General features: G+C 40.0%; 1 protein-coding gene across 3 annotated transcripts in view; it reads right to left on the bottom strand.

Annotated features, from left to right (window-relative positions):
- Positions 1 to 576: 576 nt before the first annotated feature.
- The window catches only part of LOC146709516 (inositol 1,4,5-trisphosphate-gated calcium channel ITPR1), a 77,545-nt gene continuing 65,439 nt past the window's right edge, over positions 577 to 12,682 (bottom strand). For all 3 annotated transcript variants that reach the window (XM_085456507.1, XM_085456508.1, XM_085456509.1), the window contains 9 exons: positions 12,433 to 12,608; positions 10,563 to 10,727; positions 9,896 to 10,085; positions 9,696 to 9,788; positions 7,803 to 7,939; positions 6,787 to 6,952; positions 3,456 to 3,616; positions 2,600 to 2,761; positions 577 to 1,939 (listed from right to left, as the gene is read on the bottom strand). In XM_085456507.1, coding sequence (XP_085312633.1) covers positions 1,853 to 1,939; positions 2,600 to 2,761; positions 3,456 to 3,616; positions 6,787 to 6,952; positions 7,803 to 7,939; positions 9,696 to 9,788; positions 9,896 to 10,085; positions 10,563 to 10,727; positions 12,433 to 12,608 — 1,337 coding nt within the window. In that variant the 3' untranslated portion in view covers positions 577 to 1,852. The remainder of the gene's footprint in view (positions 1,940 to 2,599; positions 2,762 to 3,455; positions 3,617 to 6,786; positions 6,953 to 7,802; positions 7,940 to 9,695; positions 9,789 to 9,895; positions 10,086 to 10,562; positions 10,728 to 12,432; positions 12,609 to 12,682) is intronic.

Raw genomic sequence — 12,682 nt, 5'->3', positions numbered from 1 at the left:
TTCAATAAATTCCACTAAGGCTTGCCTAAGAGAGTTGAAAATAAAGGTGTTCATACCAGATATTGACTTGCAAACTTGTTAGGATTGTACAAACTATGTTTTTGCCTCAGAAACTGCATTTCTGTGTGCGTTTGCTGCTATAAATAGCTGTAACCATTCTCATTTTCCTAACAAAATATAAAGAAATTAAGGGTGGCGCAATGCTTTTGGGCAGTACTGTTCAGTTTCAATGTTCAATGCAAATACAGGAAGCTACACAAATGTTAAACTCTACAAATATTCTGCCTGCGGAAGGATGAAATACAAAAAGATCAAATGAAGCTTACAAATGTGCAACCCATGTACGCGCAGACATTTCCCCATGCCGTATGATAATCGAAGAAGTGCACTTCCTCATTTTTAGAGGATTTCGGATAAGAGATAATCTGCCGGCAATTCCCGATTATGACTTCTGCATGCTGCATTTTTTTTCATGCTCACTGCAGTATCAAAGTGCATGGCTGTGACTTAGGGAATTACCAGATCTTCACTTCCTTTTGTGTCACATTTGTAGATGCAGACATTGGTTTCAGCAACCATATTTGACACACTTATTTATTTAAATAGACTCCAAGAATGCAATGTACAGTTCAGACAGAATCCATCAGTAAGTATAAAAGTTGAGTTTGGTTTAACAGCACTCCAAATTCAATCTAGTAGTTTTTTCTTTCTTCACATTAACATGAACACAGTCTTTGTATTCTTTACAAAGTGACCAAACAAATAGCAACGATTGCTTCTGTGCTACAGAAAATATCAGTGCTTCAATCTAAACAGGTTAAACGAAGGTTAAGTAAGTCAGTGCAGACATCAAGGATAATGAAGATAATGTTGTTCCCAAAAATCTTTTATGTTTGGATCTGTGGTTTTAATGAGATCCCACATAAATCACATTGTTAAATACATCATGGACCCAGTGTCAGGGTGAAACAATCGCTTCAGCTCTCTAGGAAGTCCATAATGTTCATTATACAAAAAATATTTCTCCAAAGTTGTAACGGGTCAGAATTATTTTTTATCTTCAAAAAAAGTTACCACGTATTCCCAACGATTGTTTTTCTTATATAAACTGCCCTGGAACAAGGAGGCCCTTAGTTTGAGATTACAAAGAATTCTGAAAGTAGTATCAAATGCTTTCTCTCGACTTAAAAAACAAAGAAACAAACGATTACAGATTTAATAACATCTTTATATGCTTTGGAAAAGCTTGGTGACCTCTTCAGTGTTGTTTACAGCTTTGTCTTATATTTTAAATACATGATAAATCACTTTAAATTAAAAAAAAAGCAAACAAAATTCTCAAAACTAGTTAGTTCTTAATTAGTCATTGCATATTAAATAGCATTCTTATTGCCATCTGATGAAAGCAAAATATTAAATATCATGTTGTAGGGGTCAAACAAAACTTCAAATCCACATGTGACCTGAGTTTGCTGGTGCAACACAGAGGATGAAATCCTCATTACAAGGACACTTGAGAGGAATATTCCCTCAGGAACAATGGCTAAACTTTGGCATGCTGTCTGACAGGTCCGATGCAGAAGGCATTCAGGGTAGTAAAGCTGAAGACAGAAACTTACAGGACTGGCTTCTCAGGTCCTGAGGCACGTCGTGCACACTCCACCCACACTGACACATCTATACTACATACCAAGATAACTTTTACTCACGTCTAAGGGAGTGTTTTGGAAAATACAGCCATACATTGACCTAAATAGATACTGGAGATGGACATGTTTTGGCATTCTCCTGGCTAACATGTTGTACACTGTTACGGGTGCTCAGGCACTGGTGAAAATGGCCCCAAGGCCCCTCAGGCAGGCTGCTGGGGATTGATGTTCATGTGAGGAGGGTGACCAAGAAGTCCAATTCGTTGTTTCTGCTTCCTCTGTTCTGTCATCTGCATAGGGGGAAAAAACAAGACAGTTTAAAGGCATCATCTCAGTATAGAATCCCTGATGTTAATTCTCATGTCTTTATAGACTTTGGAGTTTTTGACAGTTAGCTGTGCAAATTTTTTCATTAGGGAACTTCGTGACTCCTATCAAAGCATTCTAAAGGTTGGCTGAGCAAATCTACAACAGAATGGCTGAAAAAGAAAAGAATCAAGGTGTTGCAGTGGCCGAATGCCCACAAAACTCAATAAACTCTATTTTAAAAAAAGGGTGGGCCAAAATACTTAAAGAACAATGTGAGACACTGACACAGTCTTAAAGAAAACTATTATTTCAGGATATTGTTGTTATAGGTGGTTCTACATGCTATTGAATCACAGGGTTTATTTGGATTTTCACAGGACTGCTTAGAGTCCTGTGAAAGCTTTCTGTTTTCACATGACTGTAAGCACGCAAGCATATGAGAAATAACATTTTCCCCCTGATTTCTCAATAGTGTGCAAACAAAGGCAAGTCAGAAATGAAGATGTAAACAATACAAAGTGTAAAAACTGGAGTTTAATATTGGTTGCAGAAAGCTTTGAATCAAAAAAAAAAAACGCAAACAGAAAAACTCGATGGTGTATTACAAAATGAGGGAGTTAGTTGACTGTCACATGATATACCTGTTCTTTGAGCTCAGTCAGCTGTGCAGACAGGTTTGTCACCAGCTTCATGGTTGACTCCAGCTTCTCTTGCAGGTTCCTGATTTCATTCTGCTCCCCCTCCGAATCACTGCTCACCAGTGACATGGCACGCATCCGAGGGAACCAGTCCAGGTTGTGCTCCTGGCATTGACAGAGAACATCAGCCGAGCGTTGAACTACTTTTATTAACAGTTAATGAAAAGGCAAATTCAAAATATTGTTACCAATGGAAAAATTGGGAAAACTTTCTACTACTGCGATGAAAATCACAGTGTGCACGTGACTGATTCCTTTTTAAGCTTTAAGAGTTTTGGCTAATCTGCCTTTCTGGTGCACATACTTCCCATTGGTCTGTTTGTGTCTTTAAATGGACATGACAGGTATGTCTGTCAGTTTAGATTAAAAAAGCGGAACACAATCTACTAGGGTGTGTGGTGTGTGTGTGTGACAAGCTGGTACGTGTTTATGTGTGACTCAGTAGGATAAACTGATGAGCACTGCTTACCATAAAAATGTGACACAAAGGGAAATGCTGCCCAAAGCGCTCTTGAATTCAGGACTGAGTATTGCAAGGAGCACTCTGATTTCTAGTAAATGGCTTGGGAATGATGTCAAAGATACTTACGTCATCAAGCTGTGAGGTTAAGCAATTTTTATGCAGAAAGTTCTGCAGATTACACAGTCTTTACAGACATTCCCTCTGATTTTACACACTGTTAGTTCTAAAACAGTGCGGTCTCACAGTGAAGTCAATCAGTTTTTAACATATAGGCTTGCAAAACAACCAGATCAGTTAGCTCTTTGTTTTAAGGGTGTGTGCATGCTTTGCGTTTACCTTGATCATCTCAGCCACGTAGCTTTCCGGGCCGGTGTATTCAGTGGAATCTTTAACTTTTACCAGGACGATAAAGAACAGATAGTGCCACATGTTGTGCTCCTCTTTAATGTGCTCCTCAAAGGTCACCGTCTTGTTGTCAAACTTGTCACGCTCCAGACCTGCCATGAGGAAAATAGCACGAATAGAGGTCACAGTGTGTTTTGGAAAAATAAAGCATCAATGTTTCTTGCTGTTTTGTAAGTAATGCAATGCACATTATTTTAACAAGTTAAATTCATAAATATTTGCTAAAATGATGTGAATGTTGAATGTCAGTGAATGTTAAATCTAATCAAACTTTGGTGTTACAGGGGTCTCCTTGCATTGGGTCCTGAAGAACAACAATTGTTCTCTGTATTCACTCTTTCGCAGTGTCTTCTGTAACCCCAGACTGGCTCAGTGTGTTGAGGTCAGGACTCTATGGGTGCCAAACCATCTGCTGCAAGACTCTTTGTTCTTCTATTGGCTTAAAATGGCTCTTGAGGACATGGGCCGTCTGTCTTGTCAGACATGAAATTTCCCACTCGTGGGATTAATAAAGGTATCTTATTATTATTATTGTCATGTAACTGTCATTTGACACTGATCAGAGAGCACTAAGTGATCTAAAATGTCTAAAAAATTTGCTCAGAACCAAGACAAACAACATGCAAAGTATACAATTAAAATTGATTAAAAACTGTCAAAAGATAAGATAACATTGGTAACAAATTGCTTCCAGGAATTGTTGTTTCCAGGAATAAAGCAACATTCATACAGAAATTAAGAAGTCCTAAAGAAAAAATAAGAAGTTTTGTCAGTTTGTTAGCCTGGAGCATTTAGCTGTGTGGAAGCCCCAGCAAATTCACCCCAAGGTCAGGCTGTGCATTTCTCAGAGAAATTCTGACTCTACAGGCATCGGTTAGCATGTTACATGTTAAAGTTCATGAGAGCAAGGTTAGAGAAAGACAGAAGAGGTTTGGCTTGTTTGGAAGCACTGACAGGAAAAAGCTTTTTCTCTCTAAAAGGAACATTTTTGCTAAATTGCGTCTGAACAAACCACAGGACCCTTGAAACTCCTTTGGACAGACGAGGCCATAGTGGAGATATTTGCCCCTAATGCACAGCGGCACAGGACCTGGACACTTAAAGACAATGATTTGACCACAAACTCAGTTGTATACTAAAGTATTCTAGAGTCAAATGTGAGACCATCTATCTGAAAACTAAAACTCATATATATATATGAACTTAAAAGTTTTTTAAACGTTACCCAGTGTGACACTGACAGCCAGCAGGTTGCACCCATCCTGTTAGCTAATGTGGGCAGGGACGGGCTCCAGCTCCCCCTGTGACCCTGGTTGTATAAGCGGGTTGGAAAATGGATGAATTGTTCTTAAAGTTAATTTTCTCAAGATGGTATTTTTGGATTTATAACTGAAACCACTTCTGTAAAGTAGACAGTCGAGTTTCACATTTATTGATTAACTTGTCACATGGACTGAAAAAAATCTTACTTTCCCAAATATGGCAATTCAAATTTCAGTCTATATTATTTGCTAGCCTGTCATTACAAAAGTGATGCATGGTTTACTTTACCCATTAAGAATAATTATCCACATAATGAAACCAATTAGTCCTCACTAAAAGCCCATAAACCCTAATCTTTCTACTCAATAAAGGGGGCTGCACAATAGTGTTACTGATGTACAAATGCAGAACAAAAAAGGCCCAAGGATAAAAACCTTCTACAGTTTGATAAAAAAAAAAAGAAGCAAGCAGAGGCTCACTCAAGGACACCGGCAGCATGAAAACCAAACCAATAAGATGGTGGAGGTCATTTTATCGTGCCAGTGAGCCTGATTTGTTGCACAACAATAAATTAAGCTACAGGTAAAAATCCCTGTGCAGGAAGTTCATGACGTAAATCAATCATTGGCAACAGCCCCCAAAGACCTGAAGACTAATACGAGACTGAGCGAAAGATCAATGGCTTATAAAACCAAGCTAGAGGATGTTGAGCCACTTAACATCCTCCTGCGGAGCCCCTAATCTCTGCATCTCCTGTTCTCTCGTGGTCCTTCTGGAAACCATAGAGACAGCAGCTCCCCCTGTGGCCTGGCCTTATTTAACATGAATGAGTCAGAGCTGATGGCTGACTGGGTGACATAATACTGTTCTCATTCCATATGCTTACCACTTGTCCTGACTGCCTGACCCAACATACGCATGCACACACATGCTCACATACAGCATGTACTTCTGGGCTTACACTCAGTAATGAGCAGAGACATGCACACGCTGCACGGCATGTTCTTATTTAGCTACTTACTTACATATAATGTACATATAAGGACATGCGGCTGATGGCGCACGGAGGGACAAAGTTCGGGCAATCGGCGAAGCCTCACGAGACATATGGTAAGGAAGTTAAGTGTGTGCGAGTTAGTGAGCGAGCGAGTGGGAGAAAATGTCTGTGCGTGTGAGACAGACATGAATTATGGAGGCGAGCAGAGCAGTGGCAGGAAGCCCTCATGACTCAGCCTTCTTTGGAACGGCAGAGTGAGAAGGGGGAGGGAGGGCGGGAGAGACGAGGGGGAAAGCAACAAACTAATAGACTAACTAATATGGGCGTACCACAAACCACAAATACACCAAAATCAAATCAAATCTAATATTCCAAGAGGAGAATTTGGGAATAAAGTAATATTAGATAGACTGTGGAGGAGTTCTAATAACAAGCAGTCTTTAAAACCACACAGAGCCCTTCCAGCAACAGAGCACAGCCTTACCGGGCTGGCACACTGCCCTTATGTTAAGACAAGTCATCCCATCACTGGAAAGTTAAGAGGTTTATTTCCCATGACTAACATCACAGGACTTCTTGAGACAGAAAGCTGTGCCCAACACCCGGTAGGTTACACACAACATTAAAGTATGTATGCATTTGAGCTGCAATTATACATTATCAGCTTTTATCTCTATTGTTATTTATTTTATTTTATTTTGGAGCAGTCACCTGGCCTATAATGTCTCACTAGTGGAATTTGCAAAGGGCACAAAACATGTCAGGAGGGAGAGTCTTTTACTATTTTCCTACAGAGTTATGCAGCTTCCTCATATTTTTATTCCTGGACTCTGCCAAAGTAACTTTGCATAATTCAAAGGTTATACTGGGTCTCGCTCTTTATAGCCTCTCATTTACGGGTCTGGTTGAAACACATATACATACATATAGGATATATGTGTAATAACGTATATGGAAAAAAACAACACATCCCCTTTAACACATTAGATTGAGCGGTCTTACCGCAGATAAAACACGAGGTCTTCAGGATTTCCTCTTTCTTCTGTTTTTCACTCCTCAAGTCAGCAAAGGTGTCAATGATTACACCAAAAATAAGGTTCAGGACAATGATGATGACCATGAAGAAGAACAGCAGGTCATATATCACTCTTGCTGCAAACAGTGGCTCCTGGGTAAGATACAAAAAACAGGGTTGTATGAACATTAGGGTCATGATCCCACATTAAAATAATTATAAACTTTAATTTAAGTGAGGTTAATATAGGGAGGGGAAACAATGAGGACCCCCTGTCCCATTTAATGGCATGACCTAAAAGGCAGGCCTTTATGTAAGCAGGTGTTGTGGATGATGTTATGAGTATAAAACGAGGTTAACCTTGGTCCTCACAGTTGTTCATGGAAACATAAAGCCGTGGGTATAACCTGCCAGATGCTACAGTAACAGAGAGGACAGGAAAGCCGGTCAACGCGGTGCAGCCCGTCTCGGATACACCGGTTAGATTCACCGACTCGTTTTGCTTATTTACTCATTGCTCTAGAAAGTCATGGGATGAGCCTGTCTCTGGATTCTTTCGACCACCCTGCAGTTGCCACCCACACAATGCATACTACCCCCACTTGTTTGTGACAAACCAAATAAAGTTGGAGCCACCATGCCACCCGTGTCCTACGACTGCTGTAATTTGCTTTAACAACTAGTAAGGGTCTCAGAGTCGAGTTGCGAATGCGTGATTGAGACATTCACATCCTCTTTTGACATCATAAGTGGTTAAGCCTTCATTCAGTGGAATTCTATTTTGAGGCGTAATTCTCACACAAGGCGGAGGCAGCGCAGCTGTAAGGAAACATTGCGAAACCTCCATACTTTTGAAACAAAAACAAGTTTAGTGGCTCATAGCGAGCTCACATGATCCATGGCGCAGCTGCGGGTGCTACACCTTCTCAGCCAAAAACACAGGCATATACACATGCACACACATGCAACATAGCGCCTGAGGCCTAATCGCAGTTGCACGTACCTCTTTGGAAGGCTTGCGAAGAACATCCCCCACTCCCCCTCCACTCCTCAACCCGTGACTCAGCACAGTAACAATGCACATAAGTAAAGAGTCGCACGTCCGTTCCATGTTGTCCTCCTCAATGTCATCCCCTAAATCTGAGGAAACAGAAAAGACAGCATGTTTAATAATTACAATAATTAAATGAGAGACTATTAAACAAATCATTGTTGCATATTCGCATCACTGCAGCACTAGAGAAAGCCTATAACAAGTCTTTATGCTATAATGCTTGACCGGACTGATCCAACCAGGAAATCAGCACATATAGAACCCGCAATCATCTGTTTATCTAGCATCAAAACAACAAGGTGTGACTCGAAGTGATTGTAACAGATAATAACATGATGAAACACTGACCTCTGGAAATAACAGCAGCCTGACATAGTTTTAAAATAACTCTCTGCCTGCTCAAATATAATAAAGTCATAAACTGCAAATGCATATTTATTTTCGAGTCGTTACACAAAAAAAAAAAAAATCCTGACCCAAATTTGTTAGGTTTTAATCGCCCCTTTTTTTTGCTGTTATATATATTTGTATATATGTATGTGTATATATGTATATATATCTCAACCACATGCACTGAGTGGCTGTGAGGCGCAGACGCAATGCAGTTAGCTGATCGATGGCTGCTCCCACAGTCTTATAATACATTTAGCAATCTTTGATTTTGAAAAATGCACCCTATACCCTATGAATATTTATTATCTACCAGTATAGGTGTTGAGTTTGTTCCACATTTATTCAGCTATCATATAGAGTTAATGGACTTCATATCAAATCGTGTGACATCATACTCAAGATGCATTGACTGCATTAGAAACTTTTCGATGCTGTATAACTGAGATGCTGTGACATAGTGGTTGCAATGTTCATATTCAGCATTTATGAATTGGTTTATGATAAATAATACATGTAGAATAATTCTCTATAGTAGGAAGTGGAATTATCCATGTAGTCATTCATTAAATATAAGACGTCGACTGCCATTCTATTATAAAATATCCTTGACTTTGATGCAGCCATGCTGGTATGTTTTGGTTCATGCTGTGAAGCCTCTAAGTCAAAGCAAAAGTGTTTGTTTGGCTGGAATGTAAGATAGATGCTGAATTTAAGGACTTCTTCCAAAGTCAAATCAAAAACAGAGTAGAACACGTGATCTCTTTGCTGTTTTGGGCCAAAGTATTTTTATTGCTATGTCAGTGATGATGGCAGAGGGAAGGAAACTCAGATGGTGAACCCCAGGAGAGTTTATAGTTTCTCTGTGGAGCAAATGTAAACATGGAGAACGGTCCAGTTTATGAGTCACATCACTGAAAATATTTTCAACCATCATTCTGGTTCCAGCTCCAGACATAAACAGTTTTTCAAACGGGTAGCATTGATGGCAACAAAGCTGGCGGGAAGTTCCCCAGAAATTTTATTCCTTTTTTGTGACTGTCATTAATCTGTGTCACATGAAGGTTGATAAGGTCGCATGCGAGTTGCTTAGGTCAAATGGCAGGCACATGAAAGACAATCGAGTCACATGGATTGAAGTGCGGATAAAAAAGGGAAACAGTGCAACAGTTTTCCTTTCCGCTTATTGTTGTTTCACAATTATATCCAACAACAGATCAAACCTAGACTAGACATGACTTCCAGTAATTTGCCATCTTCCTCAAGATATTCTCCTATCTCAGGGTAGTCAGGGGAAGAGGAATGTAAAATATATCTCAACCTTAAGTTAAACACACATGCATACAACTAATGTCTTTAAACCATCTCAGAGGAGGGTGTCAGTCCTTCTTCCAACATCGAAACACTATTTATAGATTAATGGAAGACTCTGATGTTGCCTGATAGGGTTACCTTCCTGGAGGGCATCTGTAGTGCAGTTTTCATCAGTACCTCCATGACACACTGTTGCAGACAGGAACTCGCCGGCCAAACTACCTCCACTTTCTAGAAAAGAAGGGAGGCAATGTTTTCTAGTCCTTTTTTAATGTGGAGCTAACAATCTATAATTAGTCTACTTGGAAAACTGATAAATAATTGCAGTCTCTCCTCACTCATAGTTGTGTTGGGGATATGGTCCACCTCCAGGATGAAGTCATCCTTGAAAAATATGTAACCCACGATGGAGAACAAGTAGACCAAAATGAGGGCGAGCACAGCGGTCAGCACGATGGAGCGTCCATTACGAGTCACACTCTTGATCACATTCAGCAAGGTCTCCTCTCTGTATACCAGGTCAAACAGCTACGGAAACAAAGCACACATTACAGAAGAACAAACGACTAAATCAGAATACACCATGAGGTTTCTTGGCTTCCTTGCATGATTTGGCATTTTCTGTCTGCCGCAAAATATTAGATATTCGTGTAAGATTGTGCTATTTTTTGAGCTGCTTGGACCCACGTGAAAGGAGAACATCGAGAAACACTTGGATACTCAGACCGATGCGCTAAAAAGCAGACCTGAGGCACTGGGGAATAGCAGTCAACAGTCCAACGACAACATTGTTAAAACACCAAAAAAGGAAATTTCTAGGAGGATATGGCCCTGAAGGCATCACGGCTGCAGTTTAATGAGAAAAACAAAAATAGGTGGGGTTTGTGGGTTGCTATAGTGATTAACTCCCTTTTAGTCATAGTTAAGTTTCAATCAGACTGTATTAATCTCTTCTCAGGACGGATGTGTATTTAAAAAGCGAATTCATTTGTGTGATTGTCTTACCAAAAGACTGTAGAAAAAAACATGGCCAAACACCCCCAAACAGCAGATGATGAGGTAGATGAGGTGGTAGAGGAACTCAAAGTCCATCACCATGGCTTTGTAGCCTCGTGTGAAGGTTCCTCGATTGCCAACAAAACTTATCAGGAAGATTATCTTATTACAAACCTGAAAGATAAAGACAAGCTGCCTTTAATAGCAACAATAGTGAGTAATGGATCAGCATTTTAATATTCAATTTAAGAAACAAAACAAAACAACAACAGCCTTCACTGAAGACAAGCTCTGAAAGCCCTGACAACAGTATGACTCTGGTGCCTTTTAAGCTAAACAAAGTCACAAAGTGTTTACCCCGGTGTGTGACCTGTAACTTAATTCTTTTGAACATCATCCAAACAAGAAACTCTGTTTCTTGAATCGGGTTAAAGGATTAACAGAAACCCGGTTAATGCAGCCCGAGTGGATACCTGCTTGAGAAAGTTGGCGACTCGAGCAGACACATCTGTTTAACCAAATTTCTCCACGGGGTTTTTAAAAGAGCACATTTGGCTGATAAAGAGTTCAGATAGGCGTAGTATCAATGCAACGATAGTGGAGAGTGATGAAAAGAAAGGTCATACACTCCGCAGCCTTTTGACCCAGATAATGAAAATCTATAGCCTGACTAAGAACGAAACTAACACTAAATACCAATTAATTAAGTTTCACAGTAAAAATATGATATTTATTTGAATATTTCCACCTTTCCATTTCCAATCTTTAAAAAAAAAAAAAAAAAAAAGGTTAAAATATGTCAAATACATAGCCAGAAGACATTTGACCTGCTGTGCATAAACTAGATTTCAGTGTACCGGAGCTACTGCAGTCCATGGTAACTTGTTCTCTGATTTCTTGCCCTAACCTGGTTTCTCCCAATAACCTGCTTTTGTGTGTACATGTAAACACAGCCTGCACAGGGAGAGATGACCGCGCACTTGAGTCTTTATTTTGCATTGTGTGTGTGTGTGTGTGTAAAAGTATATAAGAGCACATCTAGAAAATCTCTGGCGGGTGAAGGGGCGGTGTAACCCTCTTTGAGATCCAGTGACGCACTTAACACCACAAAGTACAGCCAAACACAGCCAGCCTACAAGGCTGGGGGCAACACTACAGGCAGACGCGGCACTGGCATGCCAAGTGGGCTCAAGTGTGAGTGAGAGATGAAAGGAGAAGTGGAACTGGTGTGGCAAAGGTTTCTGAGTATGTGAAAGTAGTGGTATGGGTGAAATAGTAAACCCAAAATTAAAAAAAAAAAACGTCTGTCATGTAGGTAGTTTAGACTTAAAATGCCCTGTCAGTCTAAATTTGAAAAGCATCAAGTTTCTAACGCTTATCCAGGCTCACTGTGGGGCTGGAGCCCATCCCAGCTGGCACAGGGCAAGAGGTGGGGTACACTCTGGACAGTTTGCCCACTTGTCACATCATTTATTATTATTATTATTATTATTATTATTATGGATCAGTTAGCTTATGAAACTATTTCTGAGAGCCCAGTTTGACATCTACTTCAAACTGCTTGGAGGTTCAAATGACCAATCCAAAAGCCCTAAAATATTTAGTTTATTGAGTTATTCTTTATATTACTTTATATTTTTTAGATTAGAGAATTGCTGAAAATAAGAAAATGTTTATCTTGTTAGCTTGAAAGATTGAACCAAGGATTCAGTTATAATCTGCCTATTATAGCGATTTCTAATTCTTTTGCATTAGCTAATACTCACTTTTACAAAACTTTCTTTCATTGTATTCAGCTGGATACACAAATGCACAAATGGATGTTTGGCACTGGTGGTGGTGATTTGGGTTAAATGACCCTCCCTGTGAGCTCACTTACATTGAAAGCACCCAGAAGGAAGAGCGTGGGCTCCAGGCCCACAGAGAAGATGAGACGAAGGATTGTGACAGTGACCAAGGCACCGATGCCCAGTGGTTGTGGCATGATGATAACAATGATCAGCGCTGCCAAGACTCCCATCCACAAAAGGGCAGATAAATGGGGATCCAGGGTACCTGCAGGTAATAAATAACACATGAAGACAATTAAATGTGCAAAGCACAAACAAGCTATAGGTAAATGCACAAAC

Source organism: Copadichromis virginalis, linkage group LG5, assembly GCF_057382275.1.
Source record: "Copadichromis virginalis isolate Kocher_CV1m ecotype Utaka linkage group LG5, C_Virginalis_male_GT1.1, whole genome shotgun sequence".
Classification (NCBI taxonomy): Eukaryota; Metazoa; Chordata; class Actinopteri; order Cichliformes; family Cichlidae; genus Copadichromis; species Copadichromis virginalis.
This window is presented reverse-complemented; position numbering and strand designations above follow the sequence as displayed.